This window comes from Cavia porcellus, unplaced genomic scaffold (assembly GCF_034190915.1).
Source record: "Cavia porcellus strain 051 isolate PalLab524CR breed Dunkin Hartley unplaced genomic scaffold, mCavPor4.1 scaffold_38, whole genome shotgun sequence".
Classification (NCBI taxonomy): Eukaryota; Metazoa; Chordata; class Mammalia; order Rodentia; family Caviidae; genus Cavia; species Cavia porcellus.
Window position 1 is genome coordinate 7,900,934 of NW_026947521.1, and position 25,831 is coordinate 7,926,764.

Consider the following 25,831-nt stretch of genomic DNA (forward strand, 5'->3'; position numbering starts at 1 on the left):
CATTGGTGGTGGTACTGTGGATAGTGTATAGTAACATTTTAAACAATACACTTTACACACCAGCAAAGAAGCTCCTGGGGGGGGGGGGAGAAAAGAAAAAAGAAAAATTATGAAGAAGAAAAACATATCCCATTGGTGCTGTTCAAGATGCTGACACTGGTATAGGCTCTTGGGTGAATTTCTAAGTGCAAATATGGTATGCTTTTCTCTGCATCTTGTGCTAATTCCCACTTCAAGCCTCAGTAAAAAGGGAAGGGTTGTGAAAATATGCTTGAGCTGACACTTCTGAAACTGGCTAAAACTAATAAAAATAAAAATTACGAAGACCTAGGGTATTTTTCAAAGTAAGTTAGAAAGAACTTTCCTTTCTGACAGTTTAGTTCACAGGCAGCACAGCATATCACACAAGAACTCTCAATTCCTTAGAAGATTATAAAGAAATACAATGCAGCAAAGATACAGCAGTTACATTTTTACACAAACATAATAACTACTTCCTGCTCTATGCACTTGATACTCATCAGACTGGAGTTCTTCACTTAATGTCTCTGAAAAACAATGCAGTTCAGTTTTTTAAAAAATCCCAAGACAATTTATGGAACACTTCAATCAACAAAATGGAAGTGTATAAATGAGCTTTCAAATAAAATCAATTCATCAATGAGTTAGATCCACCATGAAAGTACTCACATCTCACAACGAGACTATGATGGGCCTGAGAAAGGCCAAGCCTGAATGAGAGAGTGGAGGCAGGGTGGACATGAAGGAAGAGGGCCCTTGGAATGATCAAGAGTAATGTCCTTGCCAGATAAGGGGACACACGCTTGTAATTTCAACACTTTAAAAGACTGAGGCAAGAGGACTGCAAACTTGAGACCAACCTGAGCAATTTAGTAACTTACCAAGACTGTTTCACCAAAATAAATAAAGAAATAAAGAAATGGGGGGGGGTGTGTGAAGGTGCTGGGGAGATAGGTTAGTCAGTATGAAACCCTGGGTTCACCCAATACTAAAGGTTAGGGGGAGAAACACCTCTTTTAACTTCCAGATGCCCAGGGTCTTTGTTGGTGAGCCAAGACAAATAAAATAATTGGTCTCCAATAGCAATCGCAGGTATCCGGAAAAGGATGGAGAAGGCAAGGCACTCAGAATCTCTGTGTGTGCAGACCCTCAGCCCTTTACTAATGAGGAAGGTGCCATGCAGACAGATGGGTCCTGAAATCCGAGTCAATATTAAAGTAAGCCAGAAAATTAAAGACAAATACCATGCTCGTGTTTGGCAGAAAATATTTTTTCTCATTGCTTTGGGGTGAGAGGCTGCCATAATAAGGAACTTTAAGGTTAGGAGTTAAAAATCGGAAACACAAACTCTCAAAAGGAGAAAAAATCGAGGATCTCAGACAAAAGTGGAGAACCGCCACTGAGAAGCAAGGCAGAGCTCAGCGCAGAGCTTCCACCGCTGAGGGCCGAAAACTGACCACGCCCGCAAGGAATGGAACAGCACTGCCAAACTCCTTTCCAAACTGAAACTGAGCTCCTACATCACTCCTTAGACCTTTTACCTCCCACACCCTACTATGTTGAAAGGAATGATCCATCTGAAGTTTTAAACACTGGAGATTTCTACAGTTTACAATTTGCGTTGAGAGACAGCAACTTCTGCTTTGTTTTGGTTTTGGTTTTGGAACCGGGGATTGAACTCACGACCTTGTACTTGCCAAGCAGGTGCCTGTGCCGCTGGCCCATATTTTTGAGAGCAGATGAAACACATGAAAATGTCCAATATTTGCTGTGAAAACTATTTTAATACTCATAGAAATTAAAGCAGTGGCAAAGAATCGTGGTAAGACTTCCCCATAACCAGAAGCTGATTTTGTTCCTTGTATGTGTCTGCAATACAACTTAAATTTAAGCCTTTATCGTTAATTTTGAAATGTAAGTTGTATCATCTATAGGCATAAATATACAGCTTACTGGTTATTTTGTTTTATTCTATTTTATTTATTTTGGCATTACGAGATGAGGTCTCACTCTGTAGTTCAGGCTGGTCCTAAACTTGCTATGTTGCCTGGAGTGGACTCTACCTCTCCATGGTCCTCCTGCCTCAGCCTCCCAACTGCTGTGCCACCATGCCCAGCTTGAATTTGAAAAAGATATACATTCTAGTTTTAGGCATAAGCAGAGTGACTAACTAGACTTAAGAACTGTTCAGACAATGCGTGGACTTGCTGATCAGCTGGGCACTGTGAGGAGGACCGTGATTTACTAAGGCACCAGTTGACTAACCTAAAATCACCTTACAATTCCTTCCCAACTTAACTTGTATCTCCTTCCAAACATCCCCACCTCCACACCTAATCTGCCTGTTTGGGGTACTGAGTTAGCACCTAGAAGACATTGATCGTTACCAGATTTGCAAGAAAAAGAAAGAAATTATATAATATAACTCAGCTACACCTTCAGGTACCAGCTGGAAAGCAGATAATGAAAGTTAATTTAGACATGGGTTGGAATTTTCCATAGTTTTGGACAAGAATAGTAAAAACCTAGAGAGCTCCTTTTTGATTCCAAAAAGGAGGAAAGGAAGAAAAGGAAAGAGGGCAAGAAAAGGGAAGAGAAGATTTTAGACAGTAAGACATGCTTAAAGTTTCTGCCAAAGTCTTATAAAAACCTAACATGAACTTCCCCATTAATGACTGACAGTGTCATGTGCTTTTAATTATATTCTCAAAACATGCAAGTGAGGGGCTGGGGATTTAGCTCAGCGGCATAAGTGCCTGCCTTGCAAGCAAGCAGTCCTGAGTTCGATTCCCGGTACCGATAAAAAGGAAAAAGACCAAAAAAAAAACTACACCATGGTCCTCATTTCCATGTAGCATTCCCTTATGAGGGAGATATTTAATCACATACCAATATCTGTGGATGATTATACATGATGTCAGACATTTCAAGATCAGATTTAAACATTTTAGTGTCTTTCTCTTCACACACCAATCATGAGGCAACTCACTAGAGTTGTTTTAGTGAACGGAAAAATTTGGGGAAGTCCAGGAGCCATCTCTCCATCATGTTGAAAAGTTGATAATTATTTCTCTGCCCCCTCATCCTCTTCCTACAGTAAATGTCAGAGGTGATGTCTCCTTTCCCCCATCTAGTAACAGAATCACTTCGCACTGAACAAGTTAAGAGTCTGTATCTTTTCCTAGAATCAAAAGTAACACCAAATCATCACTGCTGTATCTTGGCTCTTCTGATACCCAATCAGAATTTCCCTTCCCCTAGGGCAAAGTGATATACTCCAGTACAAAAAATTTCCAAGCAAAATGAGGCTGGGCTAGAATAAAATATGAGTCACAGCTAAACATAAACTGAAACAGAAAATGTGCTGGTGAAATCCCACCCTTAACAACTTCATATCACAGGTGCAGATTTTCAAAAATGATGAACATGGTGACTTAACCAAGAACAACCTGGATAGTAAGGTTTTGTTGCTATGTGCTACACACTAATTCAAGATTCCCATCTTGTTATGCACCAAGGACATTTCTCTATCAACCTGGAAAAATGTCGATGTTGTGCAGGAAGACAAGACTTTGCCTGATGTTGAACAGTCAACTAAAGAGGCATTACAAGCAGGGCACAGTGGCACACACCTGGAATCCCAGTACTTGGGAGGCTGAGTCAGGAGGATTACTATGAGACTGAGGCCAGCTAGGGCTACACAGTGCATTAAAGTCCAGTCTAAACTACATAATGAGACCCTGTTTCCAAAAAAGAAAAGAACAACTACCATGCTGGAGGTTAATGTTGAACTCTATCACTCACTTTCAAGAACATATAGTTAAAGGAAATATTTGCAAAGTAAGGCCTCTTTCTAAAGTCCTGCATAAACATTCTGTTCAAACGGCCGCCAAAGTTAAAGCTATGAGAGGGTTAAAGAAGCCTGTCCCTGAAAGATATGATGTGGGTGGGACACCAAAAAGTGGGGCAATATCTCCCAGCCTCCCAATACGTAAAGGGACAAGAATTCACTCAATCTGGCTGTAGTTTCAGGAACATCTGTGAAGCATTTCCCTAGGATCTCAGTAATTTCTACATTTCTGTTCTACAAAGAACATTCTAGTATTTGTTCCCATGTCAAAAAAAAGAAAAGTTAGGCCACAGAAGCCAAAAAGAAATTTTAATACAAAACACTTAAGCTAATATTAAAGCGGAGTTGATCTTTCACTTTTATTTGGGCTTTTGTAGAAAAGACACAAATCTCAAGGCAACCCCAGAATCCTTCTGTAAATCCCTTTCCTGCTTTTATCTTTTGATACTGCAAGGCCTCTGCTGGGCCCCTTGTGATCCTTCATGGCACAAGAGGTTACCATGGCTAGAAGCTGGCCCCGGCTCTTCAAAGCTCACAGGCCCTCCCACAGACACAGGTGTGAGGGCAGGCCTCTAGGAAACTGCCTCCAGTGTAAGATGAAGTCTTTGCTCTTTGAGAGACAATTCAATTTCTCATCTTTTATGTGCCTATCAGTCAACCAACACAAAACCAGCCTACAGCTTCACAAAAAGAAGGTCAACACTGGCCCACTGGCCATCACCCCTAGCCGCAGCCACCACCTCATTGTCCGCTGCTTCCTGCCCAACCCCTTGTTAGTAGGAAGGAGGAGGACAGATGCAGTGGAAAAGCTTCCTATTCTTCTCAGGAAGACCAGCTCAGAAACTCTGCCACCTTCCCCATGTTCAAAATGATTGCAGCGGCTGGGGATACTGCTGGGTGGTAGAGTACAAGTTTAGCATGCTCCCAAAAGCCAAAATTCAATTTAAAACACATATCAAAACAATTTCAGTGCTGTGGTGGAACAAAGTTGAAAAATGGACCTCAGGAACCCAGAAGAAGGCAGTGCAGAAGGCTGCCTCCAGCAGTTACCAGGAGCTCTAGCTGTGTTTATCTCATCCAAGTCTTATACATGATTCAAATGCAGCAGTAAAAGATTCAGGGGAGAGGACAGAGGAAGACAAGGCAGGGATAAAAACTGAATTCAAGAGTGTATGCAGCAGGCCTGCACACAGCACACAGACAGGATTCTCCTAGATGGAAAGAGGCCTTGTTATCTAGATCAGGACAAGGTTCACTGGGAGCTGACAGCTCAGGGCAGGGCCAGAGGTCAACAAACTGCAGCCTTACCTGGGGAAAAAGAAGATTTTTCAGGACCTCTTTGGTCAAACTGAAATTAAAATCAACTTTTGAACAAAGGTTCCAAGAAGAATGGCAAATGAAATGTGTAATTTCCCAACCAAACCACTACGACCACAGTAGGCCTCAATCCCACTCCTGAGACCTCAGGGTCATAATCCAAGATGATCTTGTCTTTAAAAGATAAGAGGGGGTAGGAGTCCTCAGTGGTACAGCACCCACTTGGTAGATGAGTGTGCAAGGCCTCAGATTCAATTACTAGGACTCCCAGTAAATATACAGACAGATAGGCAACCATTTCTAGCATATTTCAGTGACTACAATTCTAGTTTCAGAATCATCAGATAAAACAAAAGTCTAAGCTACTGGAGCTACGGCTCAGCGTTACAGCCTAGCTTGCCTGAGGTCCCAGGTTCAATTCCCAGCAACACACAGGCAAAGCCATGGCCTTTAAAGATCTCCTTCCTAAAAGATGAGTTTTTGTTTATCAAATTTCAAAGATGATTTTTTTCAAGTTCCAAATATTTACCAAATACAGTGTTTGGCAATGCAAAGAACACAAAGATAAAACAAATTTGTATCCTACAGAAATTTTTCATGGGAATAGGGAGATGGGGTAGCAAAACACCAAGACAATTCTACTTATAACACAGGAAGAACAGAGTGAGTGGCAGGCAGAAGTGCACAAAGCACTACAAGGCACAAAGCCCTACTGACAAAAAAGAAAGCACCTTAGGGTGACAAGAGGTGGGAGCAGTAGGCAACGGTGAAGGCTCCGACAGGGTCCTAAAAACAGTGATACGTAAGGAACTTCTGGAAAGACAGGCAGGATGTCAACAGGCAGAAATGAGATGATGAGGGGTATTCAATGCAGTCGTCATGGAAAACTACACAAGACTCCTAAAAAATTTAAAGTTGGGCCTGGGGTCAGTGGTAGAGTACTTGTTGAGCATGTTTCAGACCCTGGGTTCAATCCATAGCACCATAAAAATACAAATAAGCCAGGGGTAGTGGCACACACCTGTAATCCCAGTACTCAGGAGGCTAAGGCAGGAGGACAGGCACAAATTCAAGGCCAGGATTGACTATACAGTCAGTTCAAGGACAGCCTGAACTATATAGCAAGACCCTGTCTTTACAAAAATAAAGGGCTGGGGATATAGCTCAGTGGCATAGGCACCTGAATGGCAAGTACAAGATCATGAGTTTGATTCCCAGTACCAAAATAAGTAAGTAAAATAAAATAAAAATATCATATGATCCAGCAATCTCACTTTGTCTGTACTTCTCTATTACAGCATTGTTCACAACAGCTAAGAGAGGGAATCAACCTAAGCATCCATCAGTGAGTGAGCAAAGAAAATAACATATATGTACCAATCATGAAATACTATTCAGCATTTCAAAGGAAGGAAATTCTGTTATTTGCAACCATATGGATAAACTGGGAAGACATTATGTTAAGTAAAGCCAGACACAAAAAGACAAATGACACGTGTTCTCACTCCTGTGGAAGCTTAAACAAAAAAAAATTCATAGACATAGAGAGAAGGGTGGTTACCAAGGACTAGGGGTCACCAAGGACTGAGAGTCACCAAAAGAGTCTACTGATGGATACAGAAGGCATAGTCAGAAGAGCAGGAAGTAAACCCGAGCAGACAATTCCTGGAAGCCCACAGGGCAGGTGACAAACAGGACCAACCGCTGCTGATGCTGGGGAGGACCAGGACTGGGGAAGGGCCACTGAGAAGAAGCTGGGCAAAGGATACAAAATTTCAGTCACACACAGAAGTTCAAGAGATCTATTGTTCAACACAGTGACTATGGTTAACATACACTGTATTCTTGAAAAATGGTAAAACAGTGGATATACAGTATTCTCACAGCAACAAAAATGACAACTGCATGACATTAGGCAAATGTTAATTAGCTAGATCTAGTCAGTTCACAGTGACTATACACTAAACTGCCAGGTTGTATATGGTAAGTATAGTTTTAGCTGCCAATGTAAAAATAAGTTAGAAAAATAACAGAGAGAAAAAAGAAATGAGGTGTGTTCATAGAATTACACATTCTGGGTAGAGCAGTGATCTCTAGACTGTAAAACTTCCAAGAAAAAAAGTGGTTGTGCAGAGAATGAAAGAAGTTGAAAGCGCGGAATGGGGTACTCTAAAATATTTGGAGGGAAAAACTGAGTTACAGTAGTCTTACTTCCCTTAGAAAAACAAAATAGCAAGAATTCCATTTCAATTTTTAAAATTTTACAAGTGATGGAGAGATAATGACCATCTATTACCACATCATTTTGTGAGTGAGGAAACATTTTAATTCCAAATCAGCATTTCACCCCAGAAACCTAGGACTGGTTTTCCTTCTCATTGGTCTGGAGAGCCAGCATCAGCCCACCCATGTAGCAGGACAGTTAGAGGCTACAGGTTAGAGCAGCCACAGGGACAGGAGAGACAGGCAAAGCCATACTAGGAGATTTGGGAATGACAGGCAGAGGTCGGTGTGTTCAATTAAGCAGGGAGAAAAACAGGAATTTTAAGGAAGGGGTAAGGAATCAATAATCAGAACTCTGCTCTGACATGCTCACAGTGTTTCATGGAAGACAGAAGTGGTAGAAGACTTGCTCACAGTGTGTTTCATGGAATAGGGGAAGGTGGCTGGGGAGGCTAGAAGCACTTGGGCCACCACAGAGGGTACTGTGACATTCAGGTGAGAGGTGTTCCAGGCTTACATTCCAGGGGTAGAAGACAGAATGGAAAGACCTTGACAACAAACTACACATAGAGATGGAAGGAAGCAGAAGAGTCCAAGATGACTTCCAGCTTTTGATTCAAGATAATGGAAAGGAATACGGTTTTGGCAGTATTAATGAAAATTCATGAGCATGCATAAGAGAAGAAAATGAATTCACTTGGAGTAGGCTATGTACAAAAGTATGTGAGAGAGGGTCGAAGAGGGTCGAACAAAGACAGTAGGGAAGTCAGATGTGGAAGGCATGGGATGGGGCAAGTTTGCCTCCTTCATCATTGGGCGGGGCGGGCCCCAGTGGGATCTGAACACACACCACCATCCAAGCACCGGACAAGCCACTGGTGAGACAACAAAACACAGTACCAGACCTGGTACCTGCATCACACAGAGTGGGCAATCCAGCAGGAGAGACAGACATTAATGAAATAATCACAAAGATGGTGATCACTGCAAATTATATTAAAGTGTCTAATTTCTAAAAGAGAGAGAGAGGGGGAAAAGAACAATACAGAGAACAGATACTTGGAAAATGGCTTTAATTAAAAGACAAAATGAGCGTACCTACGGAAATAGAGGCAGAGTCAGGAGAGTAGAAACTAAATCAGAACAGACAATTCCTGGAAGCTGACAGGGCAGGTGATGAACACTGCCAACCACTGCTGAGATCAAGGAGGACAAGGACTGAGGAAGGGCCACTGGCTGTTGTTCAACAAGGCAGACAGGGAGACCTGAGGGGAGGGTTTGGATTGGGAATTTGAGGGAGCAAATGAGAGGGCAGGAAAGTGCAGGTGATAAGGATCCTTTCAAGGAGTTAAAACAACAAAGAAATGGAGGGGCTGGGGATTTAGCTCAGCGGCAGGCCTTCGTGAGTTCGATCCCTGGTGCCGATAAAAACGAAAAAGACAAAAAAAAAAAAAAAAAAAAAAAAAAAAAAAAACAAAGAACTGGAGATGAGCAACTTGGGACAGTTTCAAGATCTTATTAGAATGAGGCCAATTTCAACCAGCTTGAAAACAGAGCAGAAGAGACCACTAGAGAAAGAGATGGGAAAGAAGAGACTATTGCCAGAGCTGGGTCCCAAGGGAGTAGGAAGGTATTTCTTCAAGAATATCAACCAACAAGTTAGCATGGATCCTTGGAGAGAAGGCTGAAGGCAACAGAGAAGGTGAAAATACTCAGAAATTAGGGACAGTAAGACAGGATGTTGAGGGAACACTTATAATAGGGAAAAGTTTGGAGCATCTTTGCAGGAAAACAGGAGAGAAGTCCTCTGCTGTGATGTGAGTCATGAATAGCTGGGACTTAAGGAGACCGTCTTTATACAGCTCTGCAGAGGACTGTCACCTGGACAGTCACTGCTGCCACTCGACAGTCACTGAGGACTCTCTAAGAAGAGATCACACGTTTATGCATGGGCATAAAAGCAGCAAGCGGAAGGGTATTACTATAGATAAGTACTCTGGGTTTAAAAAAAGGGGGGGGTTGATTTTATGCTGTCACATCTAGAAAAACGACCACAAGCAATAACAGGTGATAATTATACATCCTTTGAAGCTTATGTATGTGCTAATGGATGAGATCTCACTACTGCAGGAGCCTAAGATCCATTCCTCTGGAGAAAATTATATATAATGTTGGTGCACTGACTCCACAAATAGACAGTGTGTCTGAACATCAGATAAACGTGCTCTAAAGAGGTAAATCACGGTTCATCATCCTCCATGAGAGTTCTACTAGGGTATGACAGCTCCTAGAAACTGGCCCTCCCACCACTTCAGCATGTTTGCTTAGTACTGAGCATTAGCTGAACCCACTGACACAAATCTTTATGCTTCTCTAGCAGATAAAACTCTCAGCACTGGAACATTTGAAACAAGATGCTTTTCTGAGCACATCATGATTTTTAGGAATGGACTAGACCAAAGAGCTCCACAGAATAACTTGGTAGTGCCATTAAACCTCAAAATGCACTTTTAAAACCAATACAGCTTTGAAAATTATAAGTCAAAAGTGTTACTTCCCTGCATGGAACCCTTTCAATTTAGGGAGAATAAAACTGACTTTTGTTTCAGTGCTGCGGTTGCACCCAAGGACTCACACACACTTAGGCAAGTTCCCTCCCACTGAGTCACATCCTCAGCCCCAAAGCTGCCCTCTTCTCTGGCCCATGAGGTCATTCCTAGCCTAGTCCCCAACACCTCTTATGCTACTGCCTCCCCCTTTTAATGTCTGCAAGCACTTTTATACTCTCACCTCAGTTTGCTGGTCCAAAATTAGCACTGTAGAAAGCAAATCCAACCTGGGCTTTTATGCCTACTGAGTATAAGTAATTATTATGTACTAAATATGACAAGGGAAAAAGTCTTAAAGCAGAGAAAAATCATGCTTTATATCCATGCTGGCACATTTATTTCACTAATTATCCTAGGAAGACAGTTTAATGATTAAGAAGAAATTAATAGCATGTATCAATACTGTAAAAAACATGACAAATGGCTTTTTGAGATTAAAGTATCATCATCTTGATTATTAGGTAAAGAAGAACCTATTAACTAACTTTCAAGTTGGATAACTGACTCCATTAAAATCAGTCACAGTGCCCCAAAATTTAATGTATTGTTCAAATGCATGTATGCAAACAAACTCATTAAAATTCAGAAGACTTCACTCAGAAAACCCACTGCACTTAAAATTCAAAACCCTAACACAGGGCCTTGAGCTGAAATACTTAAATTGAACCATTTGTCCCTTCTAGACAGAGCAGCCTATACTGTGTTTTTGTTTGTTTGCTTCTGTCCGCCTCTCCACCTGCCAGGCAGGAACTGAAGATGCCCCGTGAGTGAGTGCGCAGCAGGTGAAAGGCTGAGAACAACCTGCCCCTTTTGTGACCCGGCCACAATGCCCCCAGGTCAAGGGCTGCATTTGATTGCCTCTGTATGCAACTAAGGTCTGGGGCAATCACCTTCACTCTGGAGAAGAGTTTAAAGGCTATTTCTAATCACTGCTTTGTAAAATACCCGTGGCCCTTAACTTTTTTTTTAACAAATTATTTTTTCTTGAGCTGGGCACGGTGATGTCTGCCTGTAATGTTAGCCCTTGGGAGGCCGAGGCAGGAGGACTGTCATGAACTTGCGGCCAATATGGGCAACATACTGAGTTCAAGGCCAGCTTGAACTGCATAGCGAGATCCTGTCTCAAAAAAAAAAAAAAAAATTATTGCCAGGTATCTATAATCTCAGCACTTAGGAGGCTGAGATAGGAGGATCACTGCAACTCTAAAGCCAATGTGGGCTACATAGTGAGTTCAAGCCTGATCTGAACTACAAGGCGAGACCCTGCCTCAAAAAAAAAAAATTCTTCTTTTTAGGGCACTGAAGTACACACCCAATTAAGCAACCAAAAATTTGTGTTTGTTTTGCTGGTGATAGGGTCTCCCTATGCAGTTCTTGCTGGCCTTGAACTCCTAGCAATGCTCCTGCCTTAGCCACCCAAGTGCTATGGTTACAGGCATTTGCCACCACACCCGGGCTAAGCAAACAAAATATTCTTGTGTTCATGGAACTCATCCTAATGGGTGCTTCTTAAATTCCCTGGATAAGATAAAAAATCTAGTATCATTTCCTGAGCCTGACTCATGCTAGGCCCTGCAGTCTTCTACTTTGCTTCAGTACACCACCTCTCATCCACCCTTACAAAGCAGTGAGGTCAAGGAGGTGAAAGAACCTGGGACAGTCACGGGGGTTAAAAGTAGCACTGTGGTTTACCTGCTCCACACTGCCTCCTTGAAGACAGCGGAGCTTTTCTTTTCTTCCCTCAAGTATTTCTCAATCTCTTTGGAGCAAGAAAGATACAGTGGTTAAGAACTGTAGAACTCTAGGATCATACTTCCTGAAGTCAAATTGGAGTGGGTTATAACAACTTACACAGCTATATGACCTTCAGAAGGTACTCAACTACTGTGTTCTGTTCCTCAATTACCTCATTTTGGAAAATGGGGGGAAAACAACACAACTAAGACATAAAGATTAAATGTGTCAACGCATGAAAAATGTTAATGCCTACAGGAATTTGGTATACAGTAGGTACTCTATAAATGTTAGCTCTTATTAAAACCAAGTGCTTTAACAATGAAGCCTTGAAGGGTTGCCAAAGTTCTTAAAGCTTTCTGGACTTAGCCTCATGTAACTAGGACAGGTTCATTTATTTTCTCTCTGTCTCTCATGCTTACACACTTTTTTCCCTCATGTGCTAAAGATATTATTTGTATAATAATGAGTTTAGCTCTCAAAACAAAACAAAAATCTCTCCAGGGAGTTACTACCCTGCTTTTTATCACTGAAGAAAATGGTTAATTTTTGCCTAAAGTACTCCAAACAAGCAGTAGTAGAATCAGGATTTGAATTAGGGTGTTTCTGTGCCAACTGCTCATGTTCCTTTACCTGCTCTGTTATTTTGAGTTTTTATATCTACTTTTTGCATTTTGTCAATGAGTTATTAGTTGTAACAGGATCAGAGATCTAAAAGGGGCTTTAGAATGTATCTAGCACACGATCTCCTTTTTGCATATGAAGAAATGGAAACCCAAAAGCTCACTGCTGATTTGCCAGAAGTCATATAACAAATCTCCTTTTCACAGTACCCAGAAGCCAGAGTCAGTTCAGAAGGCCCTCAGCCCAGCTTCTAATCTTTCAGGGGCAAGGAGACACCAATAACTACAGTATAAATGAACAATGCAAAGGCTGATCAGAGCCCGGAGGCTGCCTTAAGGGCACGTTCATGAGTTTCAGCAAATGGACCTTGTCACAGCCAGTGTAGCTGCTCAGGCTTTTCTTCTCTCTGGCTCATGGGGGCATTGGGGAGACTCAGGGTTATCAAACAAATCAGGTGTTAGGCTACAATGCCATTGTGACTAAAGGAAAACTTTGCCAAACAGGGTTTTACAAACAAAAGCCAGAAGAGATAAAGCTTCACCTTTAAAAGTAGGACAAGCAGCCCTACATGGTGGTGCGTGCCTGTAATCCCACTGTTTGGGAGGCTGGAGCGGGATTTATGGGAGTTTGAGGCCAGCCTGGGTTACACAGTGAGTTCAAGACCAGCCTGAACTACATTGTAAGACCCTGTCTCAAATAACCAAAAACAAAAGAGGAGCACAAGCTAACATGAAGCCTGAAACAACTTGCTTGAGGAAGGAAGGCTCACAATTAAGGCAGCTGTTCCTAACAAATCATTAAAGCCAACAGCACACAAGGCAGAACAAACCAGCGGCTCCATGTGGAGAGACAATGCAGAGATTTCTGATATAATTAGTTTCCTTTTCATAAAAGAATCAGATTCCAAATTAAATTTTTCCCCTTTCCACCCCCATTCTGTTGTGCACAATATATGACTGCTCCTAAGGGATTGAGTTGGAGGCCAAGAGTCGACCTAAAACCACAAGTTCACTGACCTCTCGGGGCCACAGGCGACATGATGCACACTACAATCAGCTATCACTGGGGCCTGTCCAGGGGCCTTTGCTCATCTTCCCACTCAACACCTCTTCCACAGTTCCTCACTCAGTTTACATGTCCCTCCCGCTACTGGAGACTGCCCCTAACACTCCCTGCCCAACACACCAAGTCCTGCAGAGAGCTCAGGGCCCTTCTTAAAGGAGCAGGCTGTCAAAGGCAGAGTATGGCCCAGAACTGAATGGAGTGTGACTACCAACCTGGGCAACTATCAAGCCAATTACCCTCTCAAGTGCAAATTCCTTGTTTACAACAGGAAAATAGCCATGTTGCTGTTGTCAACAAGCAAGTGCTGACACAAAGGCATGAAAATGAAAGTAGTATGGAAACAACAGAGGTGCAGGTAAACGAAGCAATGGCTCCTATCTCCCAACCTGGGGGGAGTTGGGAGTCTCCCTGCTCAAAAGCTACCCTCTAATTTCCAATCAGCTTTACCTCCTGTCACATCCCCCTCCCCACTTGAGGCTTCAGCCCAATGGGACACAGAGTTTCTCCAATCCAGAAGGCTGCATAGTCTCTTCTCTCGCCACCCCCCTCATTCTATCAACCACTCCTCCTGCTGGTTCTGATTTGAGCTTCTTTGTACTTTCCTCTAGAAGCTCTCCCTAGGGGTCTGGGGATTTAGCTCAGGGGCATAAGCACCTGCCTTGCAAGCAGGCGGTCATGAGTTCTATCCCCCATACCGATTAAAAAGAGAAAAAGAAAAAAAAATCACTAGAAGCTCTCCCTAAACTCTCCTGCACTTTATAACATATCCCTTTGTAGCCTTTTTCTTCCCTGTGTTAAAATGACCCAGATATTTCTTAACTCCTTGCTTTCTTTAAAATTTTGCAGACCCAAAAATGTGGTTGACTGAATGCGTGAACTTAATGAAATGCTATTAAGTTAGTATCTGACACAAGCAGCAGCAAATACTACTTTCCTTCATATGACTTTAAAAATCAGTGAGGGTTCCTGGAGATCTAGTAGTCTTAATCCATACCCGGTTGCTATTTTTGAACCCAAAAGCAAATGGCCACTCAAGATCAGAAATGTACTTGCATCCTAGATCTCCTAGTTCAAACCCTTCTTTGCCCCTCACAAACTGCTGGCTACAAACTGATGCTAAACTACCAGTGCATTTCACAGCAAGGGAAGTGAAGGCATATAGATATAAGAGAAAAAAGACTTGGCCTGACATGGTGGTACAAGTCTGTAATCCCAACACTCAGGAGGCCACAAAAACCTTTTATAACCCTACATTATTTTTACATACCTTTTATACATCTCCTCACATAGCAGTTCTTTTTAACTGTCAAGCTGTCATTGTTCTAGACTACAGCACTCCAAAAAACGCCACCAATTTACAGGATAGAATTAACTCATGCTGCCACTTCTTCTGTCTTCTTGAAGTGTCCACCAGCAAGAAGAAGCCTCATCCAATTTCATTTGCAAAGGACGGACCCTTTTTCTTTATGGTTCCATTAGATTCAGAGAACCCTGCTACCAGAAGAAACTAGAGAGATCAAAACCTGAATTCCCTTGCCTTTCACAGTGAGGAATAGGCGTTTGGGACGAGCTTGTGCCATGATGGATTATAAATATTCACCAACTGTTCTTCCATAGGGGCTCATGCTTTAATAGACAATAGCTTACTAGATGACTTTTAACAAAAAATGTGGTAAACCATATGATGATATCATAGCACAAATATAAAATATCAAAGTTGAAGGCTGAAGAGTTGAGACACAAACATATCTCTGATGGTAGTATATACACCCATGCTTTAAAGTTTAATTGTAATGAAACAATAAAATACATTAAAGATATTATTTCACTTTTTCCACAAAATTATTATGCTTCTGAGAAAAATGGAAAATTTCAAAACTTGGTAAGCAGACAAAATAGAAAATGCACTTACATGATCCTGTTTGTGGACAAATCCCCCTGGCTGTGCACCATGGTCATGACTAGCTATAGCTTAAGCACTAATTTTTTGCCATCTAACTATAAACAATATAAGAAAGTGACAGCAATCAAAGGTCACTATTAAATCTGACAATATTAGGCAAAAGTTTCTAATTCCTTAGCTAAAGCTCTATGTTAGCTGCTAATAAAAGAAAAAATGATTGAACAAGAAGCTAAAGAAACTCAAAGTGGAGGGAAACAGAATATTGTTTTCATTCTCCTCTTCCCAACCCAATCCCCTCTTGCCAAATCCTGGCAGGAGTGAAGTGATGATGGACAGAGAAATGAGAGCGTGACCTACATGGTTTCAACAAGGGATAGTTAACTCTTGAACTGTTTCCCATGCTGTATCAGGATTTTATTCAGATACTTTTAGAAGAGGGACAAAAGTTAAAAGTTTCTTCTCAAAAACCATAAACAGACACCTCACCCAAATTCATAAGCAATTAACAACTTGCAGTAGTTAGTCACTGACATAATGCAAGCCTTTCAACTTTTTGCAGTCCATTTTATGTGTGTATGTATATGTGAATAAGTATGTATATTATTTTATAATACATACTACAGATAAATATTGCATGGGGTCAAAGGAAATGAACTTTCAATTCAACTTTTAAGTAATTAGCTCATGCTACATTTCATATCAATACTTGACCACACCTCTTCAGAGGCTGCCCTTCCACTTTATACATTAAGAAAATATCTATGATTTATTAAAATAATTACTGCCAAGCTCTTTGCCAAAATATGCAAAATTATAATGTAATGTGGGAAGTCTTGCCAGTCCTGACTCTGCCAGCAGAAAACCGTGCAATGCAACACATTGCCTAATCCTCTGAGGTTATCTTTTATCATGATGGGGTGGGATTCCACTACTACCCCAGCTTTTGCAAAGCACTTTGAAACCCCACAATGTTGTCGCAGGAAGCCAAGCAGCACTGTGGTCTGTGTCTCTCAATGACAGTGAACCTAAATCTGACAAACGTGATGGAGTGCAGAGCTTTAGCGTTTACCCTGGAAGCCAAGAACTAAAATTCATGATTGAGGAAGATGAGATATACAAAATGTCCCAAGGTTCAGCAACCAGCAAATACCAAGGCACCTAATTAAGCACACTAAATACTACAGGTAAAACAGCAAGAAAACACTTCATTGCACCTAACAGGACTGCTGAGGAAAACTATTTGTAAACTATTTCTTGGCTTCTAAATCTCAAAGGAATAACCAAGTAAGTAGGAAGAAAAAAAAAAAACAGATAAAGCAGATTTAGTTCTTTCTCTAAAGCAAACAAGCACATAATTCCTTTCAGGTTCTCAATTCAATTCAAAACAAGAAAAATTCTCAAACACAAAACCAAATGAAGGAAAAGGACACATCTCTAGACACAACATATCCAACGATTAGTCCCTAACAATAACATTAATACTGACATTTAGACAAAACATGCTGAACAGCAAACAGCTACCTGTTCACTTTAGAGAATAGCAGGTGTAGGGTGCTGCCACCTGCACTGCCCCAGGGCAGACAGTAGGAATCTGCCACAGCCCAGAGCCTCCCTCAGCTCAGACAGAGCCTCGGAACCCTGCAGAATGCAGCATTCCAGGCATCAGTGCAGCACTTTTCATCCCAGCCTTGCGTATTTCTAAACATACTATGCCAAAATCTGGAATCAAGTCTTTAACGAAAGCCACCACTCTATAAAAAGGAAGAGCAAGCTAAACAAAAGCTTGTACAAGGGAGGAAATTGTAAGGATCAAAGCAGAAATTAACACACTGGAGACTAAAAAAAAAAAAAGTACAAAGAATCAATAAATCAAAGAAGTAGTTCTTTGAAAGATTAAATAAAACCTGCAAACCCTTAGCCAACCTTATCAAAACAGGAAAGAAAAGACTCAAATCCATACAATTAGGAATGAAAAGGACAAAATCACAACAGACCTTGCAGAAATCCAGAAAATCATCTATAACTACTTTGAAAGCTTGTATTCTAGTAAGTGGGAAAATATATATGAAATGGACAGATTCCTAGATACATATCAATTACCAAAGTTGAATCAAAAAGATATAAAAATCCTAAATAACCCAATATCAATAAATGAAATCAAAGATTTAATTAAAAACCTATCAACACAGAAAAGCCCAGGCTCTGATGGATTCACTGCTGAATTATACAAGAATTTACTGAAGACCTAACACCACTACTTCTCAAACTCTCAATGAAATTGAAACGGAAATAATTCTCCCTAAATCACACCTGGAAGCAAGCATTACCCTTATATGAAAACAGGGGAAGGACCAACTAAAGAAAAAGAATTACAAGCCAATCTCCCTAATGAACATTGATGCAAAAATCCTCAATCAGATACTGGCAAACAGAATACAGCAAATCATCAAAAAGATTGTACACCATGATCAAGTGGGATTCACCCCAGGGATGCAGGGATAGTTCAGCATACATAAATCCATAAATGTAATACCCCATATTAACAGAGCCAAGGACAAAAATCACATGATTATCTCAATAGATGCAGACAAAGCTTTTGACTAAGTTCAGCACTCATTCATGATAAAACCCTATAGAAAAGTAGAATAGATGGTCTTTATTTGAATCTGATAAAGGCCATCTATTACAAACCAACAGCCAACATCATACTAAATGGATAAAAACTGAAAGCTTTCAATCTAAAAGCAGAAATGAGACAAGGATGTCCACTGTCTCCACTCTTATTCAACATAGTCCTGGAAACATTAGCTGGAGCAATTAGACAAGAGAAAGAAATAAAAGGAATAAAATAGCAAAGGAAGAAGTTAAACTATCATTATTTGCAAATGACACGACACTCTACTTAGAAGACCTCAAAAACTCCACCAAGAGTTCTAGATTTAATAAGAAAACTCAGTTAACCACAGCTGGTTATAAAGTCAATACTCAAAAATCAATAGCCTTCTTGTACATGAATAATAAATTCACTGAGAAACCATGGAAATAATAGCTTTTACAATAGTATCCCCAAAAATGAAATACCTAGGAATCAATCTAACAAATGATGTAAAAGACCTCTTCTATTGAAAACTACAGTACTCTGAAAAAGAGATTAAAGAGGATATTAAAAAATGGAAAGATAACCCGTGCTCTTGGGTAGGAAGAACCAATATAGCGAAAATGGACATACTTCCAAAACTGTTATACAGATTCAAGGCAATTCTAATCAAAATTCCAATAGTATATCTTACAGAATTAGAGAAACAATCCTAAACTTCATCTAGAACCAGAAGAGACCTAGAATAGCAAAGACAATCCTGTACAATAAAGACAAGACAGTGGACATCACAATTCCTGACTTGAAATTATACTACAAAGCTACTCTGATAAAAAGTGTGGTACTGGCAAAAAAAAAAAAAAAAAAAGACCTGAAGATCAATGGAATAGATTAGAAGATGCAGAAACAAAGCCACCTTATCTTTGAGAAACGTGCCAAACACATTCACTGGGAAAAAGACAGCCTTTTTAATAAATGGTGCTGGAAAAACTGGTTCTACACATGCCGAAGACTAAAATTGGACCCATATCTTTCACCATGTACTAAGCTAAAATCAGAATGGATCAAAGATCTTAATATTAAAACAGAAATATTAAATTTACTGAAAGACAAAGTAGGTAAAACTCTTGAAGACATTGGTGTAGGCAAGGACTTACTGAACAAAACCCATGTTGCACAGGAACTATCACAAAGAATGGTTAGTATCAAGCAATCAACCAATAACAAATGCTGAAGGGGCTGTAGAGAAAAAGGAACCCATCTCCACTGTTGGTGGGAATGTAGACTTGTGCCACCACTGTGGAAATCAGTGTGGAGATTCCTCAAAAAATTAGTGCTTTTGGTTCATACATTCCTTTCACAGTTCATCTGTCCATCCATTCATTCATCCAGTTGTGTAGTCATTCAACACACACCTCAGAGATTTAAAAGGTAAGACCTTTTCCTGCCTTTTGGGAATGCACAGCAACTCCAAAAGGCAGGTACAGTATTACTAGACTCATCACAGATGACAGAACTAAAGCCCTAGAAGGACAATTATCAAAGCCCATACAGCTAGGAGCAGCAAATGCCAGGATGTGAGCCCAGATCCGATCCAAACTCACTGTTCTTGACATGCTGTCATCCTAACACCAAACATGAATCAGTCTGCATACCTGGGAAATGAAAACAATTTCTCTGATAAAAGATCGATTCTACAATATCCTAACTACCATACATCCTTGACCATCACACCTCATTTGCTAGTTGGCAGTTCACAAGCCTCATCTAGCCACAAATACTTGTATTTGCCCCCTACATTTTTTTCTTCTTCTCTTTGTCTTTCTTCTTGTTTAACTGCTCATAAAATTTGGGATTTCATGAGAAATTTTCAGCATACCTTAAAATATGAGATTTTCCAGCATGGTGATAGCATGGTAAAGTGACGGCTGAAATGCAGACACTCCCTTGAGATGCGAAATATACTGCCTGGTTTGTCGGAGACCACACTACTCCCTACTACCTCCTATTCTAACCCCATACCCCTTGTTAACATCCCTTATTCACGGCTCCTACCTGGCCTGTTTGAGTTTGCACTTCTGACCTATGCAGGAACAAACGGTGATCTGACCGAGAATTTCCCTTTTCAGCCTTCTACTTACATTTCAGAAGCTCAGTGATCTGACATTCTGTAATATTACTATCTACAGCCCACTTCCCAACCTCACCCCAACCTTCTCAGCCTATGAAAACTTTCCTGCAAAATTTTCCCAATAGCCACAGTAGCACCCACAGGGAGAACTGATCCCTAGAGTGCAGCCCTGAGCAGGCAAGCCGAGCTGAGCTGAGCAAGAGGCTGCCCTAGGCCAATGCCAGCAGTTCCCAGGTCCTCCCCTTTGGGTTCTAGAATTCAGATTCACTTGCCTGAGTCAACACAAAAACCAATCACTAAATTTCTCCTTGCCATCAAAGTTAAACTTACTTCTCTCACACACAATAACCAAACCTATTCCCCTCCAGCTTTTCTTCAGTGGATCCAAACAATGTTGCTGTTGTGGCCAACAGAACCCCCTTCCTTATTTGAGGCCTATAGAACAGCTGGTGAAGCTCTTTCATTAAAGTTCACTTATTCTTATAACAGATCCACATCTGAATCCAACACTCGGTTTCCTTGTGCTGTCTGCATTTGTAGAATGCCTTTTTCCATTCACTAACTGAGGGGATGAATTTAACCCCTAATTACTTAGTAATAAATTCTACTTTTTCTGAACCAGTGTTATCAAAGCTGTTACTTTCATGGGAAACATACTGGCAGCTAACAAAGAACACAATGACATTAAAATAGGGCTTTAAACACAAAATGTTCAATGAGAACTTGCATGTTCCTTGCAAGTTTTTGTTTGAAAAGTTGAAACCAAGGAAAATAACTATGAAATTAAAATCAACTTACTCTGCATATCTGGATTATGCTCAGCCAAATGTTGATATCATCTTGGATAAAAATATAAATATGACAGAGTTTGTTTTTCATAAGTCTTGATAAAAAGCTTTGAAATGTTACCAACCAAAAACAGTTTTTAATTTCAAGCAAGGGTCAACAAACTTTTTCTGCAAAGAGCCAGTTAGTAAATATTTTTTTAGTTTTGTGGAACACATATGGCTACATATTCTTCATTGTTTTGTTTTATTTTGTAAATACACTCTGAAAATATAAGAACGAATCTTAGGCTGCAGACTGTACAAAAAGAGGCTACAAGGTCACAACTAGCTATAGCATGCTAACCCTAATTTTACAGAAAAAAAAAAAAACATGAAAAATATGCCATGATGCAGAAAAAAATGTCTACAAGTGTTCTAATGAGTCTAAGCTGAAACAACTACCCACATGCAGTTATGGATACAGTTTCATTAGTTATTTTGCAGGTGGAAGGAATTTTAATGGCAGAACATACTTTGATCTCCTGACCTAAAACTATAGACATAACACATAAAAAAGGGCAAAAGGCAGTTATGTGCTGAGTTATCCTTAAAGTGCTCTTACAGTGCTCTGAGCTATTATATGAACAGTGACAATTTTATTACACAGACACAGCTAATCAAAGAGGAACTCAACTTTCCTCACGCAAAGACATATGTGCAAAATGTAATTCCTCCCTTGAAAAGGTGGTGACTTAAATTTACAGAGATGATCAGACTGACCTGAATGAGCAGCATCTCATTCTGAAAAATAACACAGACTCAGAGTGGAGGTTTTACCGGAGGTTCTGCTACAACCAACTATGTGATTCCAAGGCATCAACTAAACTTTTTCCCCCCTCATTTATAAAGTTGGAACAAGGGGATAAAACAGATCATTTCTAATACTTTCTGCTGCCAAACTGTGACCACACTAAATAATGAAACCACTCAGGAAATACTTAACAGGAAGAAGGGGGCAGGGCAGAGGAGAGATGACAAAGAGAAGATGTTTAGGTTGTCCAGCTGGAGGACAGAGCTGGCTCATCTCTTCATGTTGCACCAGCACCTTGTTCCATTTAAACATGTCAATATGCCCTCTCACCAATACTGAAACAAATCTACACCAGATAGTAGACAGATACATAGCTAATTGCATTATCATTCCCAGTTACCTTAATATTACCCTTTGTAGGCATCTAATTATATGTTAATTGTGATTATGTAAGGGGATTTTAGGAACCAATCAACAATTTTTCAGTATTTGACCTGAAAGACTAGTTGGTCCTAGGCACTGGGTCTATAATTTCAAGTGGATAAAAATATCGTTACTCCATGATTAACAAATATTATCTGACAAATATTTCTACTCCAAGATCTCCAAAAGGTTAGATAAAAGAAAATCTACTTTTTACCACTGCAAAGAGGAAAAGGAAATGAGAGGACTCAGGGTGGCAAAACCTTAGAGAAGTGAGAAAGTATCTGTGAGACGAATGAATCCGGAATCAAAAATTACCATATCTCCCTTTCAAGACAACAGAACCTCTAATAAAATAGTCTAAAGATGGCAGGCTCCCATTTTTAAAACTTTTTTTTTTTTTTTAATCTTTTTCCTTTTTATCGGTACCGGGGATCGAACTCACGACTGCCTGCTCGCAGGCAGGCACTTAGGCCGCTGAGCTAAACCTCCAGCCCCAAAACTTTTTAACAGGGAAATCAAAACTTAAAGGGTACTTTTATGGAAAGAAATGAGACATTTATAAGTAGCTAACAAAACACACACACCAACCCCAGGCATCAAGAAATGGATCCTTCCTGTGATGCACAGCTTATCAAATTTTGTCAGCAACAGAAGGGTAGACTTGTGAAAATCCAGTCATGGAAAAGCCCAGCAACTTACCCATACAGGTACTTCAAGACACAGTTATATGACTAGGGAAGAGCCAGGCCACAAAGGGTCACCTCAACAGCTTTAGATCCCCTGGGGATGGGGAGATGAGGCTGGGGGAGTTGGCATTGCTGCTCGAGATGTGAACACTGACAGTCTTATTTATGGTGAGTGAAGAGTCTGTGGAAATTTTCATTAGGATGGCATTAACATTTGACTAATTTTCCCAGCTTAACTTTGACTGCAAAGCATTAAGTTTCAGATACATAAATTATTCTGCTGTTTGAAAGTAGTGTGCTATCACTTCCTGTTGGAGCCCTGGGGCTAAGTAAGAGGCGCCCTCTCCACACACAACTCAGTGTCAACTGAAGACATAGCTCACAGCTTCTTTTTAACCACATCCACCACACACAAAAAAACTATGAAAACCAAGATGTCCCATGAGATTCACCCCATTTAATGCCTACCTCCTATCTGAAACCATTGCAAGATGCAGGTTTTCATAACTTAATAGCTATAAAACTCCAAAGAAATGTATTTCATCATTTAAAAAATAAAATACACTTAAGGGTTTTGGTACACAGCTAAGTGGTAAGCACTTGCTTAGCATGCTGCAGGCCCTAAATTCAATCTCCACTGAGTGGGAGGAGGGTTGGAATTCACTCAGTTGTAACCTTCAGAATGAAAATACTTTTAAAATTATTTATTTATGCATTTATTTATTGGGTTGGTTCTAAAACCAGGATGTTATGCAATGCTAAGCATGTGCTATATCACTGAGCTAAACCTCCTGCCAGAAAAATAATTTTAAAAACTACTACTTTAAAAGTTATCAGATACCATTACAGAAAATATGGGACAAAAATTAAAGGAAAAAAACTAGTAAAAGTATAAATAAGCAAAAACTCATCTAAGGAATTTAACAAACAGCATCAGTGTGATTTATTCAATTTCAAGGCATGAGGATTGGGGGGGGGTCTCACAAAAAATAGATAAAGTCCACCCACTCAACTGCTTACCATCTGCAACTACAGCATGCATTCAACAAAGAGTTAGCTGGGGGTTTTAATTAGTACCAGAGTCAAAAATTAACACCCTTTAATTGCTGTACCAGCTCCCACCAAATCTTTTTGAAGTACACTTGAGAGATGACATTTAAAATCTGCTTCCTCAGAAAAGAAAAAGTCCCACTCAAGACTGACTTGCCAACAACTTGGAACTCAAACTTCTCTAAGCCAGACAACAGTTTTAGACTGTTCAATCTGTATGAAAGTGATTAGAATAAACAAATGGAAACCTTTCCCAATACTTGAATTAAAAGGTGCTTTATACACAAGTACTATTTTTAAAAAGATAATATCCTTAAAATACACAAATATTTAAAAACACTTATTACTAAAGAACTAGCCCTCTATTATTTCCTGACCCAGAAATTCATGGTGAAATATGCTGTGAAGAATCATCTGAAAGATACCTAAATAAGCTGCTATAAGAAAACCCAAAACCAAGATTCCTAACGTGTTTAATTAACTGCACTATTAAAAAATTTAAACTCACTTCTAAAGGCAGTTTAAATGCAGTTGTGATTTGCTTTTGCATTTGTAGTTAAGTTAGAGACCTTGTTACCTGACATAATGTCTTTCACTACAAATGTAGAAAGGACAGCTCCCACACAAGATTAGAAAACTCTCAATCAACTGGAAGTAATGGGGGAGAGATATCCCATGTTGTGATGTATTTAACAAGCAATTAGAACCAAAAGGAAGGCACAGAGGGAGGCAGGCAGAACTCAACATCAATCCCCTGGCTTAACAGTTATGAATCATTGAAGCCCAAGAATTTAAAAAGATGAAAAGTCTTGTTTCTCAGGAGATGGTAATAAAGGGGTGAGCCATATTTTCCTGACCACATCATTTCCAAAAGTCACCAAGCTGGCCCCTTAACATCCATTAATTCATGGAACAACTTAACACTCCACACGCATTATTCCATCTTTAGTCACTTTTTGTTTTCTCCTGCACTTGATTCAAGAGAAGTACAGAGAAAATCTGGGCACCAGGAGTCCCCATCACTGGAGAAAGTCTTGCAGCCACGGCTGAACATCTCCTCTCCGGTCTGCTCTGCTCAGCTTCCCTGCTATGAATGAATGCGGCTTCCCTGTTCCTTTCCTACCTGGCACGCAGCTCTCTTTTACTTTCTCCACCAAGTACCCTCACGCCGCTCTCTTTCCTAGATCTCCGTCCAGACCTCTTATGCCAGAGAGCCGCGACCCCTCACCCCCCCCCAGGTCATCCATCCCCCCAATTCCCACCCGGCTGCCTGGTCTCACCCTCCTGTCCCCGGTGTCCTCTGTCCCTTCACTTCACGTCCCTCTCCTCCAACTCTTCGCTTCCCTCTCACATTTCCTTCCTCTTCGCTATCTTTTCACCATTTTCACACCCACTATCCCTTCTCTCTCCCGGAGCGGTTTCCCGAGTCATCCCCCTACTCCGACTTTGTACCTCTGGGACCGCTCCTGGTCAGCACCCCTAATCCTCGTTCCTTTGCTTCCTCTCCGTGGCCCCCAAGTTCCTCCTGCACTGCCCAGCCCCGAGCCCCAGCCGGCCCCTCTCCCTCACGCCTTCGCCTCCCGCACCGCCCTTGCCTCCCCGGGCCCCGTGGCCCCCTCTCCCTGGCGCTCGAGCCCTCGCTCGCCCTGGCTCAGGGCCCCCCCCAGTACCGCTCCCCATCTTGCTCCCCAGTCCCGGGCCGCCGCCCCTCCCTCACCGATGGTGGAAATGAAGGTGGTGTTGAAGGCATCCTCGGAGAAGCGGAACAGGAGGCAGGTCTTGCCCACGCCCGAGTCTCCGATCAGCAGCAGCTTGAACAGATAGTCGTAAGTCTTCGCCATCTTCTCGCTCCGGCCCTCTGACTGGGGAGCGAGAGGCGGCGGCGCCGGCGGCGGAGAACGCGCTGAGGGGGCCGCGAGCCGGGGGGCGTGTCCGCCCAGCCGCGCGCGCGCGCGCGCGCGTGTCCGCCCCGTGCCCCGCCCCAGCCCTTGCTACCAATCCCCGGGGACGTCATCATC

General features: G+C 41.1%; 1 protein-coding gene across 1 annotated transcript in view; it reads right to left on the bottom strand.

Moving 5' to 3' along the window:
- The window catches only part of Rab8b (RAB8B, member RAS oncogene family), a 71,758-nt gene extending 46,003 nt beyond the window's left edge, over nucleotides 1-25,755 (bottom strand). Inside the window, exon 1 of the mRNA XM_005000833.4 lies at nucleotides 25,531-25,755. Within this exon, the coding sequence (XP_005000890.2) occupies nucleotides 25,531-25,654 (124 nt within the window). The 5' untranslated portion in view covers nucleotides 25,655-25,755. The remainder of the gene's footprint in view (nucleotides 1-25,530) is intronic.
- Nucleotides 25,756-25,831: the final 76 nt, after the last annotated feature.